Source organism: Hyperolius riggenbachi, chromosome 4 (genome assembly GCF_040937935.1).
Source record: "Hyperolius riggenbachi isolate aHypRig1 chromosome 4, aHypRig1.pri, whole genome shotgun sequence".
NCBI lineage: Eukaryota > Metazoa > Chordata > Amphibia > Anura > Hyperoliidae > Hyperolius > Hyperolius riggenbachi.
This window is the reverse complement of record NC_090649.1, coordinates 102795632-102818603: the sequence shown is the minus strand read 5'-3', so window position 1 is coordinate 102818603 and position 22972 is coordinate 102795632. Positions and strand designations below refer to the sequence as shown.

The window sequence follows — 22972 nt, the reverse complement described above, 5'->3', positions numbered from 1 at the left end:
TTAGACATGAAGAGTAGTTACTGCTGAAGGATTTTGCATGCGCTGGAACTAAGTGGTCTTTCATACAGACAGCTGAAGGCAGTGAATTAATCACCCGTCAGCTGCTCTCTTGCACCAGCCGGGCACTTGTTAGCACTCAGTACCGGCGGTTGACAGGCGACCTTCCCCCCCATGGAGTCAAATCTCAGCACAGCCGTGCTCAGACGTAACACGTTGCGGTTCTCTGCTGCCAGGTAACGCCACAGACATGTGGTGTTACACATGCGGCCACTCATATGCATTTTAATTTAACAAAAAGGTGCTTTTAAAAAATGGGATGCTTAGCTACCTGACAAGTGTGTAGCTGTGTCTCCCATCTGAAAGAGGCCTAAAGCTAATTTTGACATAATTAAAGCAGGGGGTGGAGATCAGTAACACTTTGAGGTAGTTCAAACAGAGTGGGTCTTCTGGACTATGTTCTGTCAAATCCTTCTGAGAATTATCATTATTATTATTTAACACCAAGTAACCAGTACGGAGACAATAAAACATAACGCCATCCATGAACCTCCCAGATGTGCATGTCACTGTTAACCACACTACCATTCGCCCTACCTCTCAAGCCCGCTGTCTGGGTGTCACCCTGGACTCCGCACTCTCCTTCACTCCCCACATCCAAAACCTCACAAAGTCCTGCAACTTCCACCTTTGTAACATCTGTAAGATTCGCCCTTTCCTGACCTCTGCCACCACCAAACTCCTCATCCATGACCTCATAATTTCCCGCCTTGACTACTGCAATGCTGTCTGGTCTCCCTTTGACCCGAACAGCCCCACTGCAGTCCACCATGAATGCGGCAGCCAGAATTATCCACTGCTCCCATCGCTTCACCCTCCTTGAATCCCTCCACTGGCTTCCTATCCAGTCCAGAATCAGATTCAAGATACTGTGTCTTACCTACAAATATGTCCACAAAACCTGTCCAATCTACATTTCCGATCTTACTCAGAGGTACACACCTAGCCGCTCACTCCGCTCTTCCAATGAACTTTGCCTAACCGCCACCCGCATCACCCAGTCCCATGCACGCCTCCAGGACTTCTCAAGAGCTGCTCCAACACTATGGAACTCCCTACCTCCACCCATTAGGGCAGCCCCCTCCTTCAACATCTTCAAGAAAGCCCTCAAAACTCACCTTTTCACTCTGGCCTACTACCCCTCACAAGGGAACTCTGGTCCCCTACCATTCGTGTCCTTACCTCTCCCTCTAGATTGTAAGCCTTTGGGCAGGGTCCTCCTCCTTTTGTGTCCTACCTGATCATGCACCTCCATTACTGTGAACCCATGCTATGCATCTGAGTGAACCTAACTTGCCTAATCTCCATGTTCCCCTCCAGTGACTAAGCATTACCTTGTACTCATACTGTGCTGCATGATCTGGTCTTTCTTGTATTCATGTATTGTCATATTGCTGTATGTCACCCCTAAATATTGTCTGTAACCTAAACTAATGTCCAGCACTGCGTAATATGTTGGCGCTTTATAAGTACAATAAATAAATGCATTAAATGACTTCTGGCTTTTCAGACTGAGAAGACAGCTGTATATTATGAAAATGAGCTGAACAAGACTTAGAGGAGAGTGAGGAGGTTGTCTGGTGTGAAATCATTGCACCCCCTCTGACATACAGAGAGGTCAAGCTGGCAATGCAGTAAATCGTTCTAATGAGCCATGGCTCCTAAACTTAGCCCTATAAAGTTAACACTGCTATAGTTACATTTAAAAGGTTTAGAAGGACTTGCTAGACTGGAATCTTGACATCTGTAAATCAAAGATGTCAGGACTGAGATCCCCAGCATAACCTGGGTCCTGCAATGACAAACCGCCTATAAATAGGGAAGAGAGACATGAGACAGTCAGCTAAGAGGTCCTGGGCACCAATGATCCATTGCAGATTGATTATTTCACATTTACACAGCAGAACATGACAGCAAACATGAAATCTTTGCATGTTTTTAAAGGGAAGCTGAAGTATTTAGAGCAGTGCTGTCCAACTTCATGGGCATGGAGGGCCATTTTTTTTTCAGACCCCATGGTGGAGGGCCGAAGGTTCTTGATAGAGCCGCGCCCCCCCCCCCCCCCCCCCCCCCCCCCGGAAAAAATGCAATTAAAGGATAACTAGATTGGCAGCACTTTTCACAAAATGCAATTTAAAATAATGGTGAAGTTACGCGCGCCAGAAAACATGAGTCTGGCCATGGACCAGAATGCAGGTGTGGCCACGGGTGGAGACAAATTTACATGAACTTAGCAATGTGGGACATTAGATTAGGACAGTGGTGGTGAACCTTTTGGAGGCCGAGTGTCCAAACTGCAACCCAAAAGTCACTTATCGCAAAGTGGCAACAGCAATTTAAACTACATACAAACGTTTTAACTCATACATGAACATTATGGAAAATCCAAGTTGAAAATAAACTGTGAAGATAAACAATTTCATCCATCCTACTCCTGAAAAATGTGTTTTTTTTTTTAGAACCTCCCAGTTTTATTTTCCGTTTTAAAAAGCTAAAAAAGTAGCTTTAATGCTATTGTCTCATGATGACGATTCAGCTTTTCCATAGTCTCACAGTTCGCAATCATGTGACCCCCAACAAGACAAATTCAGCAATCATGAGGCCCCCAACAAATCATGAGGCCCCCAACAAGACAAATTCAGCAATCATGATGCCCCCAACAAGACAAATTTAGCAATCATGAGGCCCCCAACAAGACACATTCAGCAATCTAGAGGCCCCCAACAAGACAAATTCAGCAATCGTGATGCCCCCAACAAATCATGAGGCCCCCAACAAAACAAATTCAGCAATCATGAGGCCCCCAACACGACAAATTCAGCAGTCATGAGGCACATAAATAGACAGCATTTCACATAAATAAGCAGAATTCCCCTTTAATATGGTAGACACCTCTCACCTGGCTTCTAAATTCTCCTCTACTGGCTGCTGTGCCTGGCAATTGTGTTTTGGGCCGGATTGGGGATGATGTGTGGGCTGAAATGCCAGGTGACAGGTGTCCCCCCCAGTTGAGGTAGTGACAGGTGTCCCCCCAGCTAGATAGTGACAGGAGCCCCCCCCCCAGGCTAGATAGTGACAGGAGCACCCCCCAGGCTAGATAGTGACAGGAGCACCCCCCCAGCTAGATAGTGACAGGTGCCCCCCACTTAGATAGTGACAGGTGCCCCCCACTTAGATAGTGACAGGTGCCCCCCCAGCTAGATAGTGACAGGTGCCCCCCACTTAGATAGTGACAGGTGCCCCCCCCCAGCTAGATAGTGACAGGTGCCCCCCACTTAGATAGTGACAGGTGCCCCCCACTTAGATAGTGACAGGTGCCCCCCCCCCAGCTAGATAGTGACAGGTGCCCCCCACTTAGATAGTGACAGGTGCCCCCCACTTAGATAGTGACAGGTGCCCCCCACTTAGATAGTGACAGGTGCCCCCCCCCCAGCTAGATAGTGACAGGTGCCCCCCACTTAGATAGTGACAGGTGCCCCCCCCCAGCTAGATAGTGACAGGTGCCCCCCACTTAGATAGTGACAGGTGCCCCCCACTTAGATAGTGACAGGTGCCCCCCACTTAGATAGTGACAGGTGCCCCCCCCCCAGCTAGATAGTGACAGGTGCCTCCCCCAGTTAGATAGTGTCAGGAGCCCCCCCAGCTAGTGACAGGTGCCCCCACCAGTAACGAGCCCGTTACCTCGGTGTCCCCGCTGGCCTCTCCGGTGTCCCCGCTGGCCTCTCCGGTGTCCCCGCTGACGATGCCGCTGCTGCCTCACAGATCAGGCCTCACAGATCGCGGCAAGAAGAGCGCGCGCATGACACCCGCGCGGCAGAACGTCACATGCGGAAGTGACTAATGATTCACTTCCGCATGTGACGTACTCCGTGCAGGTACCATGCGCCCTCTGTTTACCTCAGTCGCCGCGATCTGTGAGGTCTGATCTGTGAGGCAGCGGCAGCGGGGGGACATAGGAGAGGCCAGCGGGGACACAGGAGGCCACAATACGAGGGAGCAGGCATGGCGCCGATAGCGCAAGCCATGCCTGCATCCCAGGGACACGAGCGGGCCGCAGCAGGTGGCCTGGCGGGCCGGATGCGGCCCGCGGGCCGCCGGTTGGACAGCACTGATTTAGAGAGTTTAGCCTATCTAATTCCCCCTCATCTGTGACTAATCACAACTGTAATTTGATATCTCAGCTGTGTCAGCTCAGGAATCTCCTTTGCCATGACTGAACAGCTAATCTGCAAACAAAGAATGTTAACCCTATGTCTGCTTCCATGAAAGCAGGAGGTAGACACTGCAGATGTATTACATGAACAGCTGTAACAAAGAAAAGTTTTTCATTAAAGGTTATTATGCTGCTGCTTATCTTTTAGAGCAGAGAGGAAGTTCTGAGTTCAGGTGTGCTTACCTGGGGCTTCTTCCAGCCCTCTGGAGACCTCCTGGTCCCTTACAGCTCTTATCCCTTCAGCTGCTGTGCCCCTCTGAAAGCTAGCTGACTGGGCTAGTCATGGCCAGGAGCATTCAGTGCATGCGCAATAGAAACCTTTGCAAACTGCACAAGCACAGAATGCTCCAGTGCACCATCTAGCAATCAGGAGGGACGTGGCCTGGGGTCTCGCATGCAGCTTTCAGAGAAGCACAGCAGCTGAAGGGTAAAGAGAGGAACAATGGTGAGAGATGACAGGGACTGCAGGGGGCTGGAAGAAGCCCAGCCCCAGGTAAGATAAAGCGGACCTGAACTCAGTACTTCCTTGCAGCTCTAAAAGAGCATAATAACCTTTAAACAAAATCATTTTGGAGAGAGAGAGAGAGAGAGAGAGAGAGAGAGAGAGAGAGAGAGAGAGAGCTGGCACCGCAGTTCAGGAATGTATTAGTGTAAATAAGTGCACTTACAGTCAACAGATGTAGGCAATGCAGATAGTGGCTAGGTGGGCGCCAGGTTAGATGCCTCCTCAGACGACCATTTCACGCACGAAACGGTTGTCTGAGGAGGCATCTGACCTGGCGCCGACCTAGCCACTATCTGCATTGCCTACATCTGTTGACTGTAAATGCACTTATTTACACTAATACATTCCTGAACTGCAGCGCCAGCTTTATCCTCTCTCTATCTCCTGCAACACATACAACTGTATCCATAAGCTTGAGCACACTTTCTTAAGAACAGCTTCCTTACAGTCCAGTTCGTCATACAGGCATGTCCCCTGTCCTAGTGATCTGTGAGTGCTGGAGCTCCACTCTTCTACCTTTCTTTAAAAACATTTTGTTGTTACAGCTGATAGAAAACCTACAATAAACCTGCATTGTGCCTGCTTCCTGCTTTCATGGAAGCAGACATAGGGTTAACATCCTGTGTTTACAAATTAGCTAATTAGCCAAGGCTGCTGAGATCCCTCAGCTGAGAGATCACATTACAGTTGTGATTAGTCATAGATGAGGAGGAATTAGACAGGCTGATCTCTCCAAATACATACAGGGTGGATTCCCCTATGTTTTCCGTCTATCTTGTGCAAGAGTTCAGGTGCGCTTTCAACTGGCCACTTTTATTCCACTTAAGGTTCTCTTGAAATATACATACAATGCATTTATTTATAAATGCTTTTTAAAGATGGAAGACAACCGACGGCTTTAATCCTGTACATTACACAGCTATGCATACTTCACATTAAAAAGCCCTTTCCACATGTTTTCCCCAAACAAGACCACACAAGTAAGGTCTCAGCATTTACATTGAATAAACCAAGCAAGAGACTGAAAAGCTAAAGCTGTTGTAACAATGCAGGCATGATTTCCGATGGAGAGTATGTGCAGAAAGAATAGTGACGGTTACGCTGTGTGCTGCTGTTACATGGCAGGTCATAACAAGATGAGGCTGGAGGGCCCGCCAACCTGAAATGAACCACACAGCCCACTCTGTGCATCAGCTAGCTTCAAACACTTTATCATGACTTTCCTGCTGACACCGACGCTTTTCTGAGCACAAGACTGTGTCAGTTCCTTGGGGTACGCATTCCTCTCTCCAGCAAGCACTGACTTCAAGGAATTCTATAGCCTGTTTCGTGTTTTAAAGGGAATACATGTCTGGTGTATACTGTATGGTTTAACCCATCTACTTCATTTAGAAGGATAAAATAAAAATTGCATTTTTGTTTTCATTACCAAAAAAAAAAAAAAAAAATGTCTCAGGGTTTCCGTGTGCACACAAACAAAATGTATGGAGAAAACAAAAAAGAAGCACTCCAATAGTGCATTAGCATTTTTAATGAGGATGCGTTATATAAAATTGCACTTACCTTTAGGTTTCTTTCAAATCAGTGTGTAGTGGCGTGCAATTTTAATGCACTATTGGAGCGCTTCTTTTTTGTTTTCTCCATACATTTTTGTTTGCACAGTATTCCATTACTTAGTAATGGTTTGCTATCCTATACTATAAAACCCCTGTGTCTCTGCATCCTCTCCTGTCCCTGTGTCCGTGCTTTTGTGCTACTGCGCATGTGTAGCACGTGGGCAGCCGTTGGGACAGAAGAGGACGGGGCCAAGGGGGGCGGGCGTGTATGTGCAATGCGCATGCCGGCGTAGGGGAGAGAGGCAGTGCGGAGGTCACGGCCAAAACCTAGCGCCTGTTTTTAAATGGGCCTTAGGTCTAGTAAGAGAATATTAGTTCAAAGCTGCTGTAAAAAATAAATAAAAAATAAAAATCTAACATTAAAGTGAACCTCCGGACTAAAAAATCTACTCAGCAGAACTGAAAAGGCTTGGTGTTTCTTTAACAGTTTCACAGCATCAGAACTTTGTTTTTCTTACCAAAGCAACATTTTTAGCTAAGCTCCACCCATCAAAGAAAACTGCCCGGGCTTTTTTCCCTGATGCTGTGCAAAGCATGATGTGGTTTCCTATGTTGTTATTCACGTTGCATAGCAACTGGGAGGGGTGATCAGCACACAGGACAGTTGTAACTGTGTCTCATGCTCCCTGTCACCTCCTTTCAACCAAAAACCAAAATTAGCTTACTGGTAATGCTGTTTTTAATAACCCTCCAGGACAGGTGCTACATATGAGATCTGGCACCGCCCCCAACAGGAAACACAAAGAACTAGCTCTCTATAACTTCCGCCTCTAACCTCTACCTGCCAGTACGTTCCAAATAACTGTTCCGATAGAATACTTTAAATCTTCACATATTACATGAATACACATAGTTTCAACATACAGTCACTTAAATGTCAACATAATGTTAGGGTGGGTCACCTGTCCTGGAGGGTTATTAAAACCAGCATTACCAGGTAAGCTAATTTTGGTTTTTTCAAATAACCCTCCAGGACAGTTGCTACATATGAGATGATATGCAATAAGCAACACTAACCTTAGGGAGGGATCACAGCCTGAAGAACTTTCCTTCCAAATGTCTGTTCTTCCGCTGATAGCAGATTCAGCCTGTAGTGTCTAATGAAGGTGTTCACCGTCTTTCAGGTTGCCGCCTTGCAGATATCGGTTGCCGTAGCTCCAGCTCTGTAGGCCCAGGAAGTTGCAACTGACCTTGCTGTATGTGCTGTTACCTCCTTTGGACATTGAATTCCTTTCAATCTACATGCTTCATTAATGCAGAGTTTAATCCATCTTGCTATAGATGCTTTAGACATACTTTCGCCCTTTCTTGCACCAGAGAAATTGATAAGCAAAGCCGTAGTTTTCCTGAAATCCTTTACTCTGTCCAGGTAAAAAAGCAAACATCTCCTGACGTCTAATTTATGCCACTTAATCTCCCTGGGCTCTGTGGCATTTTTGCAAAAGGATGGCAATACAATTTCTTGCATCCTGTTAGATAGGGTAGCAACCTTTGGCAAGAATTCACTTGTCGTCTTCAGGACTACTCTATCTTGAAGAATTAAACAAAAGGGTTCTATAGAACTTAGAGCCTCCAGCTCACTTATCCTCCTTGCTGAGGTGATTGCCACCAAAAAAATCGTCTTCATTGTCAGTAATTGTAACGAAATTTCGCTTAAAGGTTCAAAACAGTCGCTCATCAAAATATTTAGCACTAAAGTTAAATCCCATCTCGGATATGAACGTTTTATCACTGGCCTAGAACGTTCTACTGATCTTAAAAATCTAATAACCAAAGGTTCAAGTGCTAACCGCCTATTAAGAAAAACTGAAAGAGCTGCTATCTGAACTTTCAATGTACTTAGTGCAAGTTTTTTGTCAATTCCATCTTGCAAAAATTCAAACACTGTAGCCAGTCTATTGGATTTAAGACCTGACCTTTTCTTCCACTCACAAAAGGTCTTCCAATACTTTAAGTAGATCGATCGAGTCACTCTCTTCCTACTGTTTAGTATAGTCTCCGTTACTCTGTCAGATAATCCTCTTCTTTTCAAGATCTGCCCTTCAGAAACCATGCTGTCACCTGAAGATTGGGAATCTGAATCCACTCGCCTTCTTTTTTGAGGAGATCGAGTTTGTCTTTAAACGGGATCGGTCTGTCCACCAACATTGACTTTATCATTGGAAATCTAACACGTTTTGGCCAATTGGGTGCGATTAATATTAGATGCATTGATGTCGATCTTAGTTTCTGTAATACTACTGTCAACAGAGGAATTGGAGGGAAAGCATCTGATAATCCCATGCTTGGGCCAACGCATCTACCCCTAAAGCTCCTCTTGGGTCTAGAGAGAAAAAACTACTGCAGTGCGTATTTTCCCAGTTGGCGAACAGATCTATTTGCGGATGTCCCCATCTTTGAGTCAATTCCTTGAATATTCTCGGGTTTAGCCTTAGTTCTGAGTTCGATAGTTTCTTCCTGCTCAATAGATCTGCCATGGTGTTTAGCGACCCCTTGAGGTGAACTGCTGAAATTGACTGAAGATCACGTTCTGACCAATCTAGTATTTACAGTACCAGTTTCAAAAGTTGAGCCGATCTTGTTCCACCTTGTTTGTTCACCCGTAATATTGTCTGATCGGACCTCGATGTGGTGGCCCCTTATTATGTGTGTGGTTTGAACTAAAGCTTCCTTCACTGCTAACAATTCCCGAAAGTTTGATGACTGCATCATTACTCTTCTTGGCCACACACCCTGTAAATACCTGCCTTCTATATGGGCTCCCCATCCCGTGAAGCTGGCGTCTGTTGTCAGTACTTTTGTTATCGGACATCTCCATAAACGACCCTGCGTCAGATTGTCCGTCTGTATCCACCAATCCAATGACTGCTTTATACTTGCTGGCATGGATAGAGACTGGTCTAGAGCTGCCTGACTTCCTCTCCAATTCTGTAGGAGCCACTGTTGTAGCTGTCTTATGTGTTTCAGCGCCCAATAAACTGCCAGAGCCGTAGAGGTTAAAAAACCTATTAATCTCATTACTTGTCTCATAGTCAGAACTCCTCCTTCCTGACACTGCTGCACCATTGTCTGAAGTTTTGTTATCTTGTACAGAGGGAGATATAACTTCTGGGACACTGAGTCTATTCTGAACCCTAGAAACTGGATTTCTTGAACTGGAACCAGGTATGATTTCTGTAAATTCACTAGCCATCCTGTCTGTTCCAAAAGTCGTATCACTGTCTCCTTGTGTTCTTCCAGGCCCTGGATACTGTCGGCTACTACTAAGGGACTACTCCAAATAAGGGACTATTAGAATACCTTCCAGATGTAGAGCACCCACAATTTCTGCCATCACCTTTGTAAAAATCCTGGGTGCCGAAGAGATTCCGAATGGGAGACAGCAAAACTGAAAATGCTCTGAACCTGAACTTGTCTTTATGCTGAAACGAAGGAAAGCTTGAGACTCTTCCCTTATTGGGATATGCCAATAAGCATCTATTAGATCGATATTGATCATAAAACAATTTGGTGAAAGAAGGTTCCGCATTGTAAACACTGTCTCCATTAGAAATCTCTCGTACTTTATATAAGGATTTAGGGGTTTGAGGTTTAATATTAGCCGATATTTCCCCGTGGGTTTTTTTACCCAAAATTTTTTTTAATAAAACCCCTGACCTTGCTGGGTGGGTGGAACTTTGCATACTACATCCCGTGTCAGCATAGCCTGTACAATCTGTAACATTGCCCCCCTTTCCTCTGGAATCTTTGGGGCCTGCGTCATAAATCTTTTGGGAGTATACCTTGAAAATTGGATCTTGTATCCATTCTCTATTAGGTCTAGAATAAATTTGTTTTTTGTCATCTTTTTCCAACTTACTAGGAATGTTCCTAGTCTTCCTCCCACCTTGTTGGTGTCAAGGCTTGTCTTTACTCTCAGCTGATCTGAACAACGGATTTTTCTTGGTAAAACCCCTATTACCTGTCCAGGGCTTACGTCTTTGCGGTTCTTTCCCCTGTGCCTGTTTTCTACGAAAAAAAGGCTTCTTTCTTGGTTCAAACTTTCTCTTTTTAGGAAACGTTGTTTTTTTACTTGCCGTACGCTCTGACACCTCCTGTAGCTGAGGGCCAAACAATAAGTCTCCTGAGAAAGGAAGATTACAGGCTCTGGCCTTTGACGCCTGACTCCCATCCCATGTTTTTAACCATAAATTCCTACGGGCATTGTTAATTAGAGCTGTAGATCTTGCCATGACTCAAGGATTCTGAGGCTGCATCAATGACATAGTAGTTACCTCCCTCTACTACCTTGATTGCTTCCAAAATATCTTTTTTAGGCGTTTCTTCATACACTAACTTTTTTATTCTCTCCAACCAGACTGACATAGTGCGAGATACACAAGTGGTTGCAGCGGCGGACCAAGTCTTTTTAAGAGCGAACTCAACTTTTTTATCTCCCGGATCCTTAAAGAGACTCCGTAACAAAAATTGCATCCTGTTTTTTATCATCCTACAAGTTCAAAAAGCTATTCTAATGTGTTCTGGCTTACTGCAGCACTTTATACTATCACTGTCTCTGTAATAAATCAATGTATCTTTCCCCTGTCAGACTTGTCGGCCTGTGTCTGGAAGGCTGCCAAGTTCTTCAGTGTTGTGGTTCTGCTATGAACTCCCCCTTCCAGGCCCCTCTATGCACACTGCCTGGTGTTATTTAGGATTAGAGCAGCTTCTCTCTTCTCTCTTATCTTTTACAAGCTGGATAAATCGTCCTCTGAGCTGGCTGGGCTTTCACATACTGAAGAATTACAGACAAGGGCAAAGCTGTTTGCAGGAAGAAACAAGCAGCCTGAAACTTCAGTGCATGAGAACAGGGGGAAAGAAACACACAATGATCTCTTGAGATTCAAAAGGAAGGCTGTATACAGCCTGCTTGTGTATGGATGTATTTTCTATGTGTGGACATACTGTACATCAACCTACTTCCTGTTTTGGTGGCCATTTTGTTTGTTTATAAACAAACTTTTTAAAACTGTTTTTAACCACTTTTAATGCGGCGAGGAGCGGCGAAATTGTGTCAGAGGGTAATAGGAGATGTCCCCTAACGCACTGGTATGTTTACTTTTGTGCGATTTTAACAATACAGATTCTCTTTAAGTCGCCCTAAATCCTCGAACGCTAGTTCGTTATCTCTATCAACTTGACTGAAGGCCGCATCAAGTTTGGGACATGAGTCCCATAACCTGGCATCCTCATCCACAAATGGGAATGGCCTTTTAAACCCTTTTGATATAAACAATCTCTTATCTGGGTCTTTCCATTGTAAGGTAATCAAGTTCTTCATTGAACTATGGAACAGGAAGCAGAGTTGGTCTGCGGGTTCCATCCCCGTATATAATTTATCATGCAACGACTTTTCAGATGTCCTTTTCTGCGGTATATCAAGAGTTGAGTAGATTGCCTTAAGCAACTCCTCCGTTTCTTCTGAAGCAAATTTAAATTTAGATGATTTACATGTGTCTTCTATCTCCTCCTGCTCTGATAACTCTTCAGAGGACCTAGAGTCCGTTTCACCCTTGTCATGATGGCTATCCTGTTCTTCTTCTGAAGAATAAATCACCCTTCTTAGGTTTAACAGCCTGAGCTGAATGACCACCCTGCGCTGATCGGTAAACTCTCTATAAATGCTTTAAAAGTCTCGACCATCTCTTGACGCATGGTAAACAAAGTCTTTGCATGAGGCTGTATTATCTTCATTAATAATGCTTGATATACACTTCTGGCAAGAAGCTTTTGGCCAGTGAAGTTGTAATGGTTTGTTACATAAAATGCAACTCCTGGGCCTATCTGAGCCTGAGACTCCATAGCACCCTAAAAAAACATCAAAAGTAAAGCAATCAGCTTAATTTCTATGCATAATTCTTAATGCAAATTTCACACATGAAACAGTACATTAGTAACTTAAAACATATCTTGTTCTGTCATATGCAATAATCATCATAAGACTATGGAAACTTGCACTGTAGCACTGCCTACTCCCTAAAACAGACTACTGTTTTACTAACCATATTAATCCGTTTAACGTAAGGCTGCCATCTAGGCAGATAAGTGCAGACTGAGGTATATATATATAAAAAAAAAAACCCATCAATAATATCAAGAACATGATATCTACATGTATAACCACCAAAAAAGCAGACCTCATGACCAGACTGCGGCACCCATGCGAAATAACCAACACATATATGAAGACCTTAATCTCAGACTGCGGCATGTATTGCAAAATAAAAGTGCCAACCATAACAGACCTCGCAGATCAGACAGGCGACTGTCCTCCGACATTGCCTCCCCACTTACCTGATCTGCCGTCTTCTGTTTTGCGTCCATCTTCTCCAACATCACAGCCGCATGTGGGGATGGACGCCGCGGCTTCTAAACAGGCGCCCGACTCGGAACCAGAAGTAACGTCACTGTAAGGGCGGAAGTCTGCATCAGCAGCGCTCTTGCCCTCGCCTCCGCCCGGACACGGTACAGCGCATACCGCTCCCTCCAGAGGCCACCATTACGCCTCCGCTTGGTGTCAGCCTCCTCCGACGGGCGTATGGCCTCCGCTGCCTCCAATGCCGCTCCCCTGGTCACCGATGCGCCTGCCGGTCACCCCAAGGGAAACCACCACCCGGTGGATAAAGGTAACCCACTTAACCCACCAGGACAGGGCTACCCCACTCTAGTTCTTGATGGCCTCAGCACTGCCTGGCTGCTGACTACCTTTCCTAGCCAGAGAGCTAGGTGTTCCCCGGAACAGGAAACACAAAGAACTGGCAGGTAGAGGTTAGAGGTGGAAGTTATAGAGAGCTAGTTCTTTGTGTTTCCTGTTTGGGGTGGGCCCAGATCTCATATGTAGCACCTGTCCTGGAGGGTTATTTGAAAAAAGATGGCTGCCCTCATGAAAAAAAAATGAAAACTGAAATATCCTGTCACCAGTCTCTTCCGCAGATTACCTGCCCACATCACACCCTGCATGCCTTAAACCCTAAAATGTGTATGTAATTATGTAATTAGGTAAATATATATATATATATATATATATATATATATATATATATATATATATATATATATATATATATATATATATATATATATATATATATATATATATATTTATATTTCCCCTCCTTATAAAAACCTCTCTGTAATTACTCGCCAGGTCTTACTATACGGTCTTACCCATTCACATTTGACAAGACAAGACAAATAACATTTATATCGCACTTTTCTCCTAGCGGACAAAGCGCCAGAGCTGCAGCCACTAAGACGCGCTCTATAGGCAGTAGCAGTGTTAGGGAGACTTGCCCAAGATCTCCTACTAAATAGGTGCTGGCTTACTGAACAGGCAGAGCCGAGATTCGAACCCTGGTCTCCTGTGTCAGAGCCCATTGCACCATCCAGCCACCACTTCACATCCAACACAATCCATTTTCTGTTCCTCCAAATCTTGGACTACAAGATATCCATTGTGCAGATCCATTCATTCTGCAGATCCATTCATCCAAGCTTGGGAAGACTGGTTCTTTCCACTTGTCTACTATCATTTTTTTGCAACCTTGGTACCTACTTCTTTAATTAAAGTACTACCTTTACTCCCACTTGTGTCAGTAAAGCCAAAAATAGCTTCTTTATAAACCAAGACTTCTCCATGCCTAGAATAAAGTCCAGATTGTCCCTCAAGGTGGTCAGAGACGAGGGGCCTGCTTCTTTTTGCCAATTTAGAACAAACCAATACAAAGTTTTTAGTGTTGGCCTAATCAGCGGATGAGAAGTAGTGGAATATACTTTATAAATATTGCTCGGTATCCATGAAAAAATTAAATCAAGTTTACCTTCCACCTTTTCCAGTACCGTCCACACTTTGCCTGTTTTGTTGGGAGAGGATTCTATCCTCCAGTCCAAAACTCTGGCCAAGTGTGTACTTCTGTAGTAATTCTGGATGTTTGGCGCGGCTAGGCCTCCCGCCTCTTTCCCCTGGAGATTAGTTTATAGTTTAGTCTACGTCTGGACTTACTCCATATAAAGTTTTGAAATATGTTATGCCAGCTTTGGAACCATGAACTTGGGATAGTCACCGGCAGACTCCGCAATAAAAAGATAAGCTTGGGTAGTACAACCATTTTGATAATACTGATCCTACCAATAATGTTAAAACAAGGGCCAGCCCATGACTTTTATAATGTTAGAGAAATTGGCCCTAAACAGATCCTTGGGGTCTTTAGTGAGGGTGATTCTGAGATAATTAATTACACACTCATTCCATTTAAATGTATTTGTTTGTTTAATATTTTGTTCAGTAGCAACTGCCTTATGAAGCAAAGTCCCCAGAGTTGGTAACTGAGTGAGAACTAAGCCCTCTCACTCCTCTGTAAATTCAAGAGCACGCTTATTATGCTTCAGTGCATTTTCCTTTACAAGTCTACAAAGCTTAACCCTCAAACCAGCAGGTGGCGTTCTAAATAAATATTTCACTATAATAATAATAATAATAAAAATGGTTTTAAAGCGGTATAAAACCCTGACATAATATTCAATAAAAACATGTTTTCCTACTTTTTATATGCCATATGGATAACATATTTGCTTTTGTGCATAAGTATTATTATTCATTTAGAAACTATACGTTCCTAAAGTACACTTATTTTACTCTGAGAGCTGACTTTGCATTTTATTTATAACTGCTGTATTCATCCTCTAACTTAATCAGAAAGCATCAGAAAGCATTTATGCTTGTCTGACTTTGTTCAGGGGACAGGGCAGTGTGAGAGAAGGCTTTGTTTAATTGCATCAAGTGAGAAATGTAAACACAAGATAACATTATGTAAAGTTCAGAAGCGGCCAGCTTTGCTGGCAGGGAAGCTTCTAAAGCCTGTGTTAACCCTTTGAATGCAGTTCTAGTAAAAAAAAAATGCTGGTTGTATATAATATGCTGTAAATATTCTATTAGAGCAAAAGTAGAAATGCTGGGTTTCATTCCGCTTTAAATATCTGTTGGGATGACTAAACACAATACATTAATAAAACCAAAAGTGAACAAAATACATATTCACTATAAAATACAATCTACAATCATTTTACTGATAGCACAAGTTTACCAGAGTTAAAATGTAAATATACTTTTGCTTTATTTTTAAAGCTCCTTTGAAAAATAAAAAAAAAAAATAAAAAAAATAAAAATGCCTGGTTCTGTGGCTTTGTGTTTAGGCAAGAGCTGGAAAGTACTAATGTACTATACATATTGTAATTTCTTCAGATGTGCCTATGTAGCTGTTAAAGTACAGAATATCTATACACATCTAAGTTACGCTCCTAGAGAACTAATCGGGCAGATGACTACACAGAAAATGTAGGCTTCATTTACAAGGATGGCTAAGTGGATGCTTATACAGCCACTTGCAGCAATTTTCCAGGGAGTCTGCAAGCCTGTTAGCGGTTAGAAGGTGACTCAAGCAGGTGAATAGCAACAACAGTTTACTTCAGAAACTTACACATACGATGGAGAGCAGTTGGCACAGCCCAGACCCTATAATTACACCAAAAGTTTTAAGGTTGAAGTCTTAAAAGCCAAAACACTAGATGCACTCAGTAGAGTGTCGTTGTTTTTGGCATTACAGATACATGGGAAGCTTTTACGCTTTAAGGAATTGACTATGTTATTTTGTGTGCCTCTGAGGAAGCGGTGGTACAGCACGAAACACATGCCAGGCCATCTTTTGTGACTCTGCATGCAAGTCTTTGATCCGTATTAATCTAAAGAATTTAATACAAGATTGCTTTTTATAATACAAGTTTAAAAGGATGCCTAAACCAAGGCAAAGCTCTCTAAGGTTTCACATACCTTTGTGTTTTTTCCATTCTGATCTTGTTTCCCCCGGTCAACACAATCACTTATGGCTAAAGTCAAATTTTAAAACAAGAAGAGGCAGGCTTCCAGTTCCCTCCCATAACTCTCCCCTTCCAATCTCTTCCTTGCCCTGTGAACAGAACTTGGAGGTCTCCACAAAAGATGTGGCACTCTATCTTCTAAAAACCGGGTCAGACAGAAAGCTCTCGGCTGCTTCTGTTTTCGTTGCGTTTAAGAGCCCTTGGCAGCTCAATGTAACCGCAAAACACAATAGAGGCACTGCATGCAGTTTATCGTGGTTACAATGATCGCTGCACCAAACAAGAGCAGTTAACAGTAAACGCTGAGAGATACGAGCGAGAGGGAGAAAGAACAACATAGTGGATGCCTCACGTTAAATGGTGTCCCTCTGAACCTGCCCTAAATGTGAAGCTGCAGTTGGGAAAATGGCTTTTTCAGCTCATAAAAGGGAATTTTTGGACTTTGGACTTGCTTTAGATTATCCTTTCTCAAGCCATCCTGCTAGTAAAGGGGTGTGGAAAGGATGTAAAGGAAATTTTCTGTTTTTCTTGGAAGGTTGATTTAAAAAGAAACAGTTACTACAGGCAACTATGACATATCTTGTTCTGCTTACTTTATAGGACTAAAGTACCACATTAAACGGTTTACCCAGAGTCCCACTTTGAACAATAACCTATCCCATTTTTATTGCTGCATGTCCTGCCTTCCCTGTAGACACTAATAATTTCCTTTCATAAGTCAAGCAATTGTCAGACATTCATAGCTTGATTGTATTTTAATGGAGTGGGAACAGAAAACACACTTCCTGCCGGTTATTCCTTGCCATTGTAACAGCTACGCTGTCTATATCAGGTCTGTGACTGATTCAGGCTTTGGATCCGCTCCATACAAAGCCAGAGGGACGGCAGCTGCAACTGGAAGGGCTTGAAGAACGCTCCATAACATTGCAGGCATTCTCATCCTACTGCTTCCTGAGAAAACTGAAGTCCAGATCAGATAAGCTTTAATCTGCCTCACTTCGAACATGGAGCAGAGCAGTCTTATTACTCAAAGTGCAAATAAAGAAAGAACTGCCACAGCTGAAACACACTCTGGTATTCACTAAGGAGAAGGAAAACGGAATAATGCCAGCGTTACGGGAAGGGGAGAGGCTGTATATACACCATTCTTTGTTTTTTGTTCTTGTTCTTACACTAGAATTTTCTCACTTCCATAAAGAGTCCTAAAGAAAAAGTCCATCTTAAAACTCATATCCCAGGCTTAAATGGATGCTGGAGTACTGAATCTATTAACGGATTTTTAAATTACCTGCAAGGTAACAAGGTTTGTTAAAAATTATTTGGACATCCAAAAGACAATCGGTCTGCACTCAAAAAAAGAAGTCCAGATTATTTTTCAGAGTATAAGAGGCTGTGTGTGTGTGTGTGTGTGTGTGTGTGTGTGTGTGTGTGTGTGTGTGTGTGTGTGTGTGTGTGTACCAATCCTGCTGCCTGTGCCGTCCCCAGCCTACCGTGCTCCTCTTCCTTTAAGTTTTCATCTGCATAACTAGGAAGGACAGGGCATGTGCAGGAGAGGGGTGCAGTAGCTGAAGACGGAGACTTAGAGGAAGAGGAGCATGGCGGCTGGGGTTGTGATGTGAGAAGATCAGCACCTCGGGTGGTCTGAAAGTATGCAGCAAGCGTGGAGGTCTGGAATCAAGAGCGAAGCAGCAGGATGACAAGAGGAGAGGTGGGCTCTTTCACTGCAAGTGTAGTGGGGGGGGGGGGGATACGTAGGGGTTCAGTGTAGCGTAGCATAGCTGTTGGGCATGAGGGGTTTGAGTAGTGCAGTGTATAATCCGGGGCCAGGCTTTAGGGGTTAGTGAAGTGTAGTGTAGTGTAGTGTAGTTGGGGGGCAGCAGGGGCTAGTGTAATGTAGCTGGTCGGTGTAGCGTAGAAAGGGTCAGTTTGGGAGGAAAAGGTCCATGGGATGCCCCTGCACCATTGATGCAACAGGTTTAGTATTCTTTTTTTCCCCCGATTGTTGCCCTCTAAGTCTAGGTGCGTCTTATAGTCCGGAGCCTCTTATAGTCTGAAAAATAGGGTAACTTATAGGATCCTATGGCAAAATAAAGCATTCAAATACCTTTGACACTTAAGGCCCCTTTCACATTGTAAAAAAAAATTCCAGAGGGTCCTCTGGAATTTTTTGTGGATTACAAATTGGTTCAGCACCTCATGAGTGGTGTGCGACTTCTTTCTGTGCACTTGGACCCTTTCACATTGTGTCCACTGCAACGGACAATAGCATTCCTATGCTATGCAATGATATTCCTATAGGACTTTCACATTTGAGTGCGGATTCTCGGCAACAGCTGCGTTTACAGTGGCAGTGAAGCATAATTTCATTTTATTGTATGTGTCACTGAATAGTCGCACCTCACGTCTAACGACCGGTGCAACTTTTCGCCACCTTTGCATTGCGATGCTTTAATGCTTGTTTGATATAGACCCATAGACCCATGATATAGTGTGTGATATAGAACCAACTGACCAGAAAGATCAGCAGGGCTGGCAGGCAACTGGTATTGTTTAAAATGAAATAAATATGGCAGCTTCCATATGTCTCACACCTTGGATTCCTTTTAAAGTGGAACTAAACTCAGAATTTCCTCACCGCTGTAGCAAGATAATTCATAGACAAAAAATCTTCCTTACAATTTATGAATATCCTAAAAAAACCTGAAGTTTAGATCTTGCTTCCACTTTGCAGGGAGCAACAAAGGGCCTAATCCTCAGTGTTTACAGTATGAGGAAGCTGCAGTCCTCAACAGATTAACATAAAAAAACGTTACTCTACAGGTGTCATAAGACAGACAGCATTCCAGGGCCAAACAAAATAGCAGTAGACAGCAGATCTTGTTGTCGGTCTATCACTGTCTGGATACAGAGGTCCTGTTTGCCCTTAAAATGCTGTATTTTAATGACACCTGCGGAGTATAGAATTTGACATTGGAGTATTAGCTTTTGTTGCTTTGTTGTGGCTTGGGTGATCCTGTAGTGCACCCAATTATATACAATCCACTGTCCTGTGGAGGTGTGAATGAAGGCGTGAGTGGTTTTTTTTTCTGCTTTGTAGAACCCATTGCAGAAAGGAAGAAAGCCTCCAAGCTGTGTACAGCATAACTACATCTAAATATAGATCTAAACCACAAAACACACCTATACAAGAGCAAAACCATGGATACAAATTGGGTATTTCTTCCAAGCTGCTAATTGGAACGAGCTGTTGACCAGCAGGGGGTCTATCAGCCAATGCCCTTGACCCCGTACGTGACCTAGAGTCTTGGGAATGTGCAATATCCTGTGGGCAGGGTTGCAATTCTAATAAAACTTTCAAAGCTTTTTTTGTAAACCCTAAAACAATGTTCTTCACAATGGGTCTCACAGGGATCTGACATTTAATTAGACAAGTTATGCATTGCCCTGTGCACACCAAGGCCAGCCACAGACAGAGACAAAAGATATCTAAACTGTTAACCATTTACTCCAAAGATCTCATTCCAAATAATTCTCCTCCAGAAGAGAACAATAGCACTACTGATTACATTCAACTGAAAGATATTTGCTGGTCGTGAAGAATCTTTTGTTATTCAATAAGCAGATCCATATGACTTGCTAGCAGTTTGGGGACAGCGTGCACCACTCCATGAGAGCCGAACCAATCCACTACCAGGAGCAGGTAAAATGAAGCCATCCACAAGGCATTGTTAAAATTATAATGGGTGGGATAGCGCTCAATCAATGTGTGTTCTAGTCTAGTATTTTTAAATAAAAAATTATATAATAAAAAGAGAGGTAATTGCTTACCTCTAAAGAAGATATAGACACCAGTTCAATTTAAAAAAAAGTTTTTATTCAAAAAGCAATCTGACTTACGTCATGGCCTGCTTCCTCAGGTCAATACAAAATGCCTTGATAGCATAGGCGCCTCTAATCAATTGTTAAAATGATTCTCCACTTTCAGTGGAAAAACAAATATTTTAAGTTGGAAACAGCTGTCATTTCCCACAATGCAACAAGGTTCACAAACAGACAGCTGTTAAAGAGACACTGAAGCGAAAAAAAAATATATGATATAATGAATTGGTTGTGTACTATGAATAATTACTAGAAGATTAGCAGCAAAGAAAATATGCTTATATTTTTATTTTCAGGTATATAGTGTTTTTTCTAACATTGCATCATTCTCTAATATGTGCAGATTACACAACACTCAGCATTCAAAATGATTATTTCAGAGCAGTCTGTGAACTAATGACCTCTCCTCTGGCATAGAAAAAGTAAATAAATAACTAACAGTTGAGATAATAAAAGTCAGAAAACAGCCCTCTCCACGACTTTGAAAGTCGTAGAGATAATGGCTTTTTTGTATAGAGAGAACAACTGGAGTTTCTTAACTCTTCCTGTACTGGAAACAATTAGACTGATGTATCTGATCTTAATGTTTTATTGTTTTATTTCTTAGCTGTACAACACATACAAATCATAATATCATAATTTTTTTTTCGCTTAAGTGTCTCTTTAAGAACATGACATCCCACTGTGGGAGGGGTTTCACCACAATATCAGCCACAGAGACCCCCCCCCCCCCCCCCCCATGATGATCTATTCGAGAAAAGGTTAAGAATATTTTCATGGGAAAGGTAGTATCAGCTTATGATTGGAATGAAGTACAATCCTGGGTTAAAGTTCCTCTTTAACCAGTACACTATTCCGCCCCATATGTACTCCACTCCCCACAAATAATGTGTGCCCACATAGCTGCCTCAGATTCATCCAGGTATTTTTAGTGCAGTTTCCTGGTGGTCGTGCTGCTCATCAGACTCGGACTCCTCCTGAGCCACTGAAATAGGCACTTCAGGGATCCAGATAGCAATGCAAACTTGTTCCAAGCTTGAAATTCTCACTTCAGAAGGTGAAAGAAAATGCAAAACTGGGCAAATTTTATTTTTAAAAGGGAATAACAATGCAGCGCATATGTCTGTAGATCAAAATCTCTTTGTGACAATCGGTCATAGGTGAGCTGGTGCTAGAGTCCAGGACATCCTTGCAGTCTGATATTTTCGTTAAGCCTCAGTATATAAAAACAGACTATGGCCTCAATTCACTAAGCTTATCTCCTGTCTTTAATAACGTTTCTAGAGTTATCACCATGGCAATGAAGCATGTCGTATTCAGGAAACATTTTACCTCAGGCAAACCTAAAGTTAACTTCTGTCTTTAAGTTAACTCTTCAATCCTTAAAATAACTCCAGAGTTAAAGACAGGATGTTTATTAACTGTGTGTGAAAATAACTACAGAGGAGGTAACTAAAGGAATGAATAGATAAGATAACTCTCTTACTGTGTGGAGGTAAGTTTTCTCTTGCCTTATCTCCAGCATGATCTTAGTGAATTGAGGCCAATATCAGCAACAAACAAAATAAATAAATAAATAAGGGTGACTTACAGGTACTTTAGGTTTTCTAAATCTTGAAATGCACCACTGGGTATCCTTTTGATTTGGTTGTTGTTTAGAAGCCTGGAAAGAAAAACAGAGTTAATAGAATACACAGACGTCATATCAATGTACTACTGGTACTTGCAGCGAACCTAAGGTGGAAATAAACTGATGAGATTAACGATTTTATTTATTCTCCTACTCCTAAAAATTACTTTTTGTTTTTTAGTATATCATGTTTTCTTTTATACTTAAACATTTACAAAGTAGGTTGAATGTTTTACTGTCTCTAATCACTGGCAGCCTATTCAGTGTCCCAGAGTTAAAATACATGAACTACGGACCCTTTTCTATCTATGAGCTCAGAAGCTGTATTCTGCCAGGAAAACTTTTATGGCTGTAATTTGCTTATCAGTGGTATTTATTATATATTCCCGACAAGTTACCGACAAGACAGAAGCTGTCACTTCCATGCCTAGAAATTAACTCTTACAGGCAAGAAAATAAGACAAGTAAAACAGCCTGGTTCAGAATATGTTTTGTACTGTACATGCACATGTTTATCTCATGTCAAATCACCTCGGGTATACTTTAAATGCGTAACGACCGCTCCACACCTATTGGCGTGAGCGGAGCAGCAGCCCCAGGACCACTTCACGCCAATTGGCGTGAAGTGCTAGGGGCGGAGATTGTAGGGGAATGCTCCGCTCCGTCATAAGCCTCCCAGCGGCGATCGCCGATAGGAGACTGTAAGACAGCGAAGCCACCGTCTAATAACACTGTACAGCGATGGGATATAAGGCTGTCCCCCTTAATCTCCTCTCACCCTCGCTGCTTCCTCCTAGTGCCAGCATCAAAAGTTTATTGCCCATCTAGCGTGCGCTCCAGTCACTTCCCAATGCGGATGCAGTTGGACGGACATTACATGCAGCGATGGTGATTGCTTCTCAGTCAGGTGGTTACCTATTTAAGGGGTGTAATTGTATGGGGCTAATTTGTCCTGATGATGCGCCACCGCACTTGACTGCACGAAATGGCTGTAGACCTGCTCCTAACTGCCTATACCTCTCTCCATCCTTTATATACATGGAATTGTTATGCCTTTTAATGGATTAGAATAAAAGTGATGTTTTACTGGGAAGTGCACCAATTGCAGGACTTCACTAGGGTTGCCCCCACTCTCTGGAACTCGCTCCCACCAGTCATCA

The 22972-nt window shown here is 43.0% G+C and overlaps 1 protein-coding gene across 1 annotated transcript in view; it reads right to left on the bottom strand.

Moving 5' to 3' along the window:
• PXDN (peroxidasin) overlaps positions 1-22972 on the bottom strand; it is a 202144-nt gene that overhangs the window by 87474 nt on the left and 91698 nt on the right. Inside the window, exon 3 of the mRNA XM_068280372.1 lies at positions 21774-21845. Coding sequence (XP_068136473.1) covers positions 21774-21845 — 72 coding nt within the window. The remainder of the gene's footprint in view (positions 1-21773; positions 21846-22972) is intronic.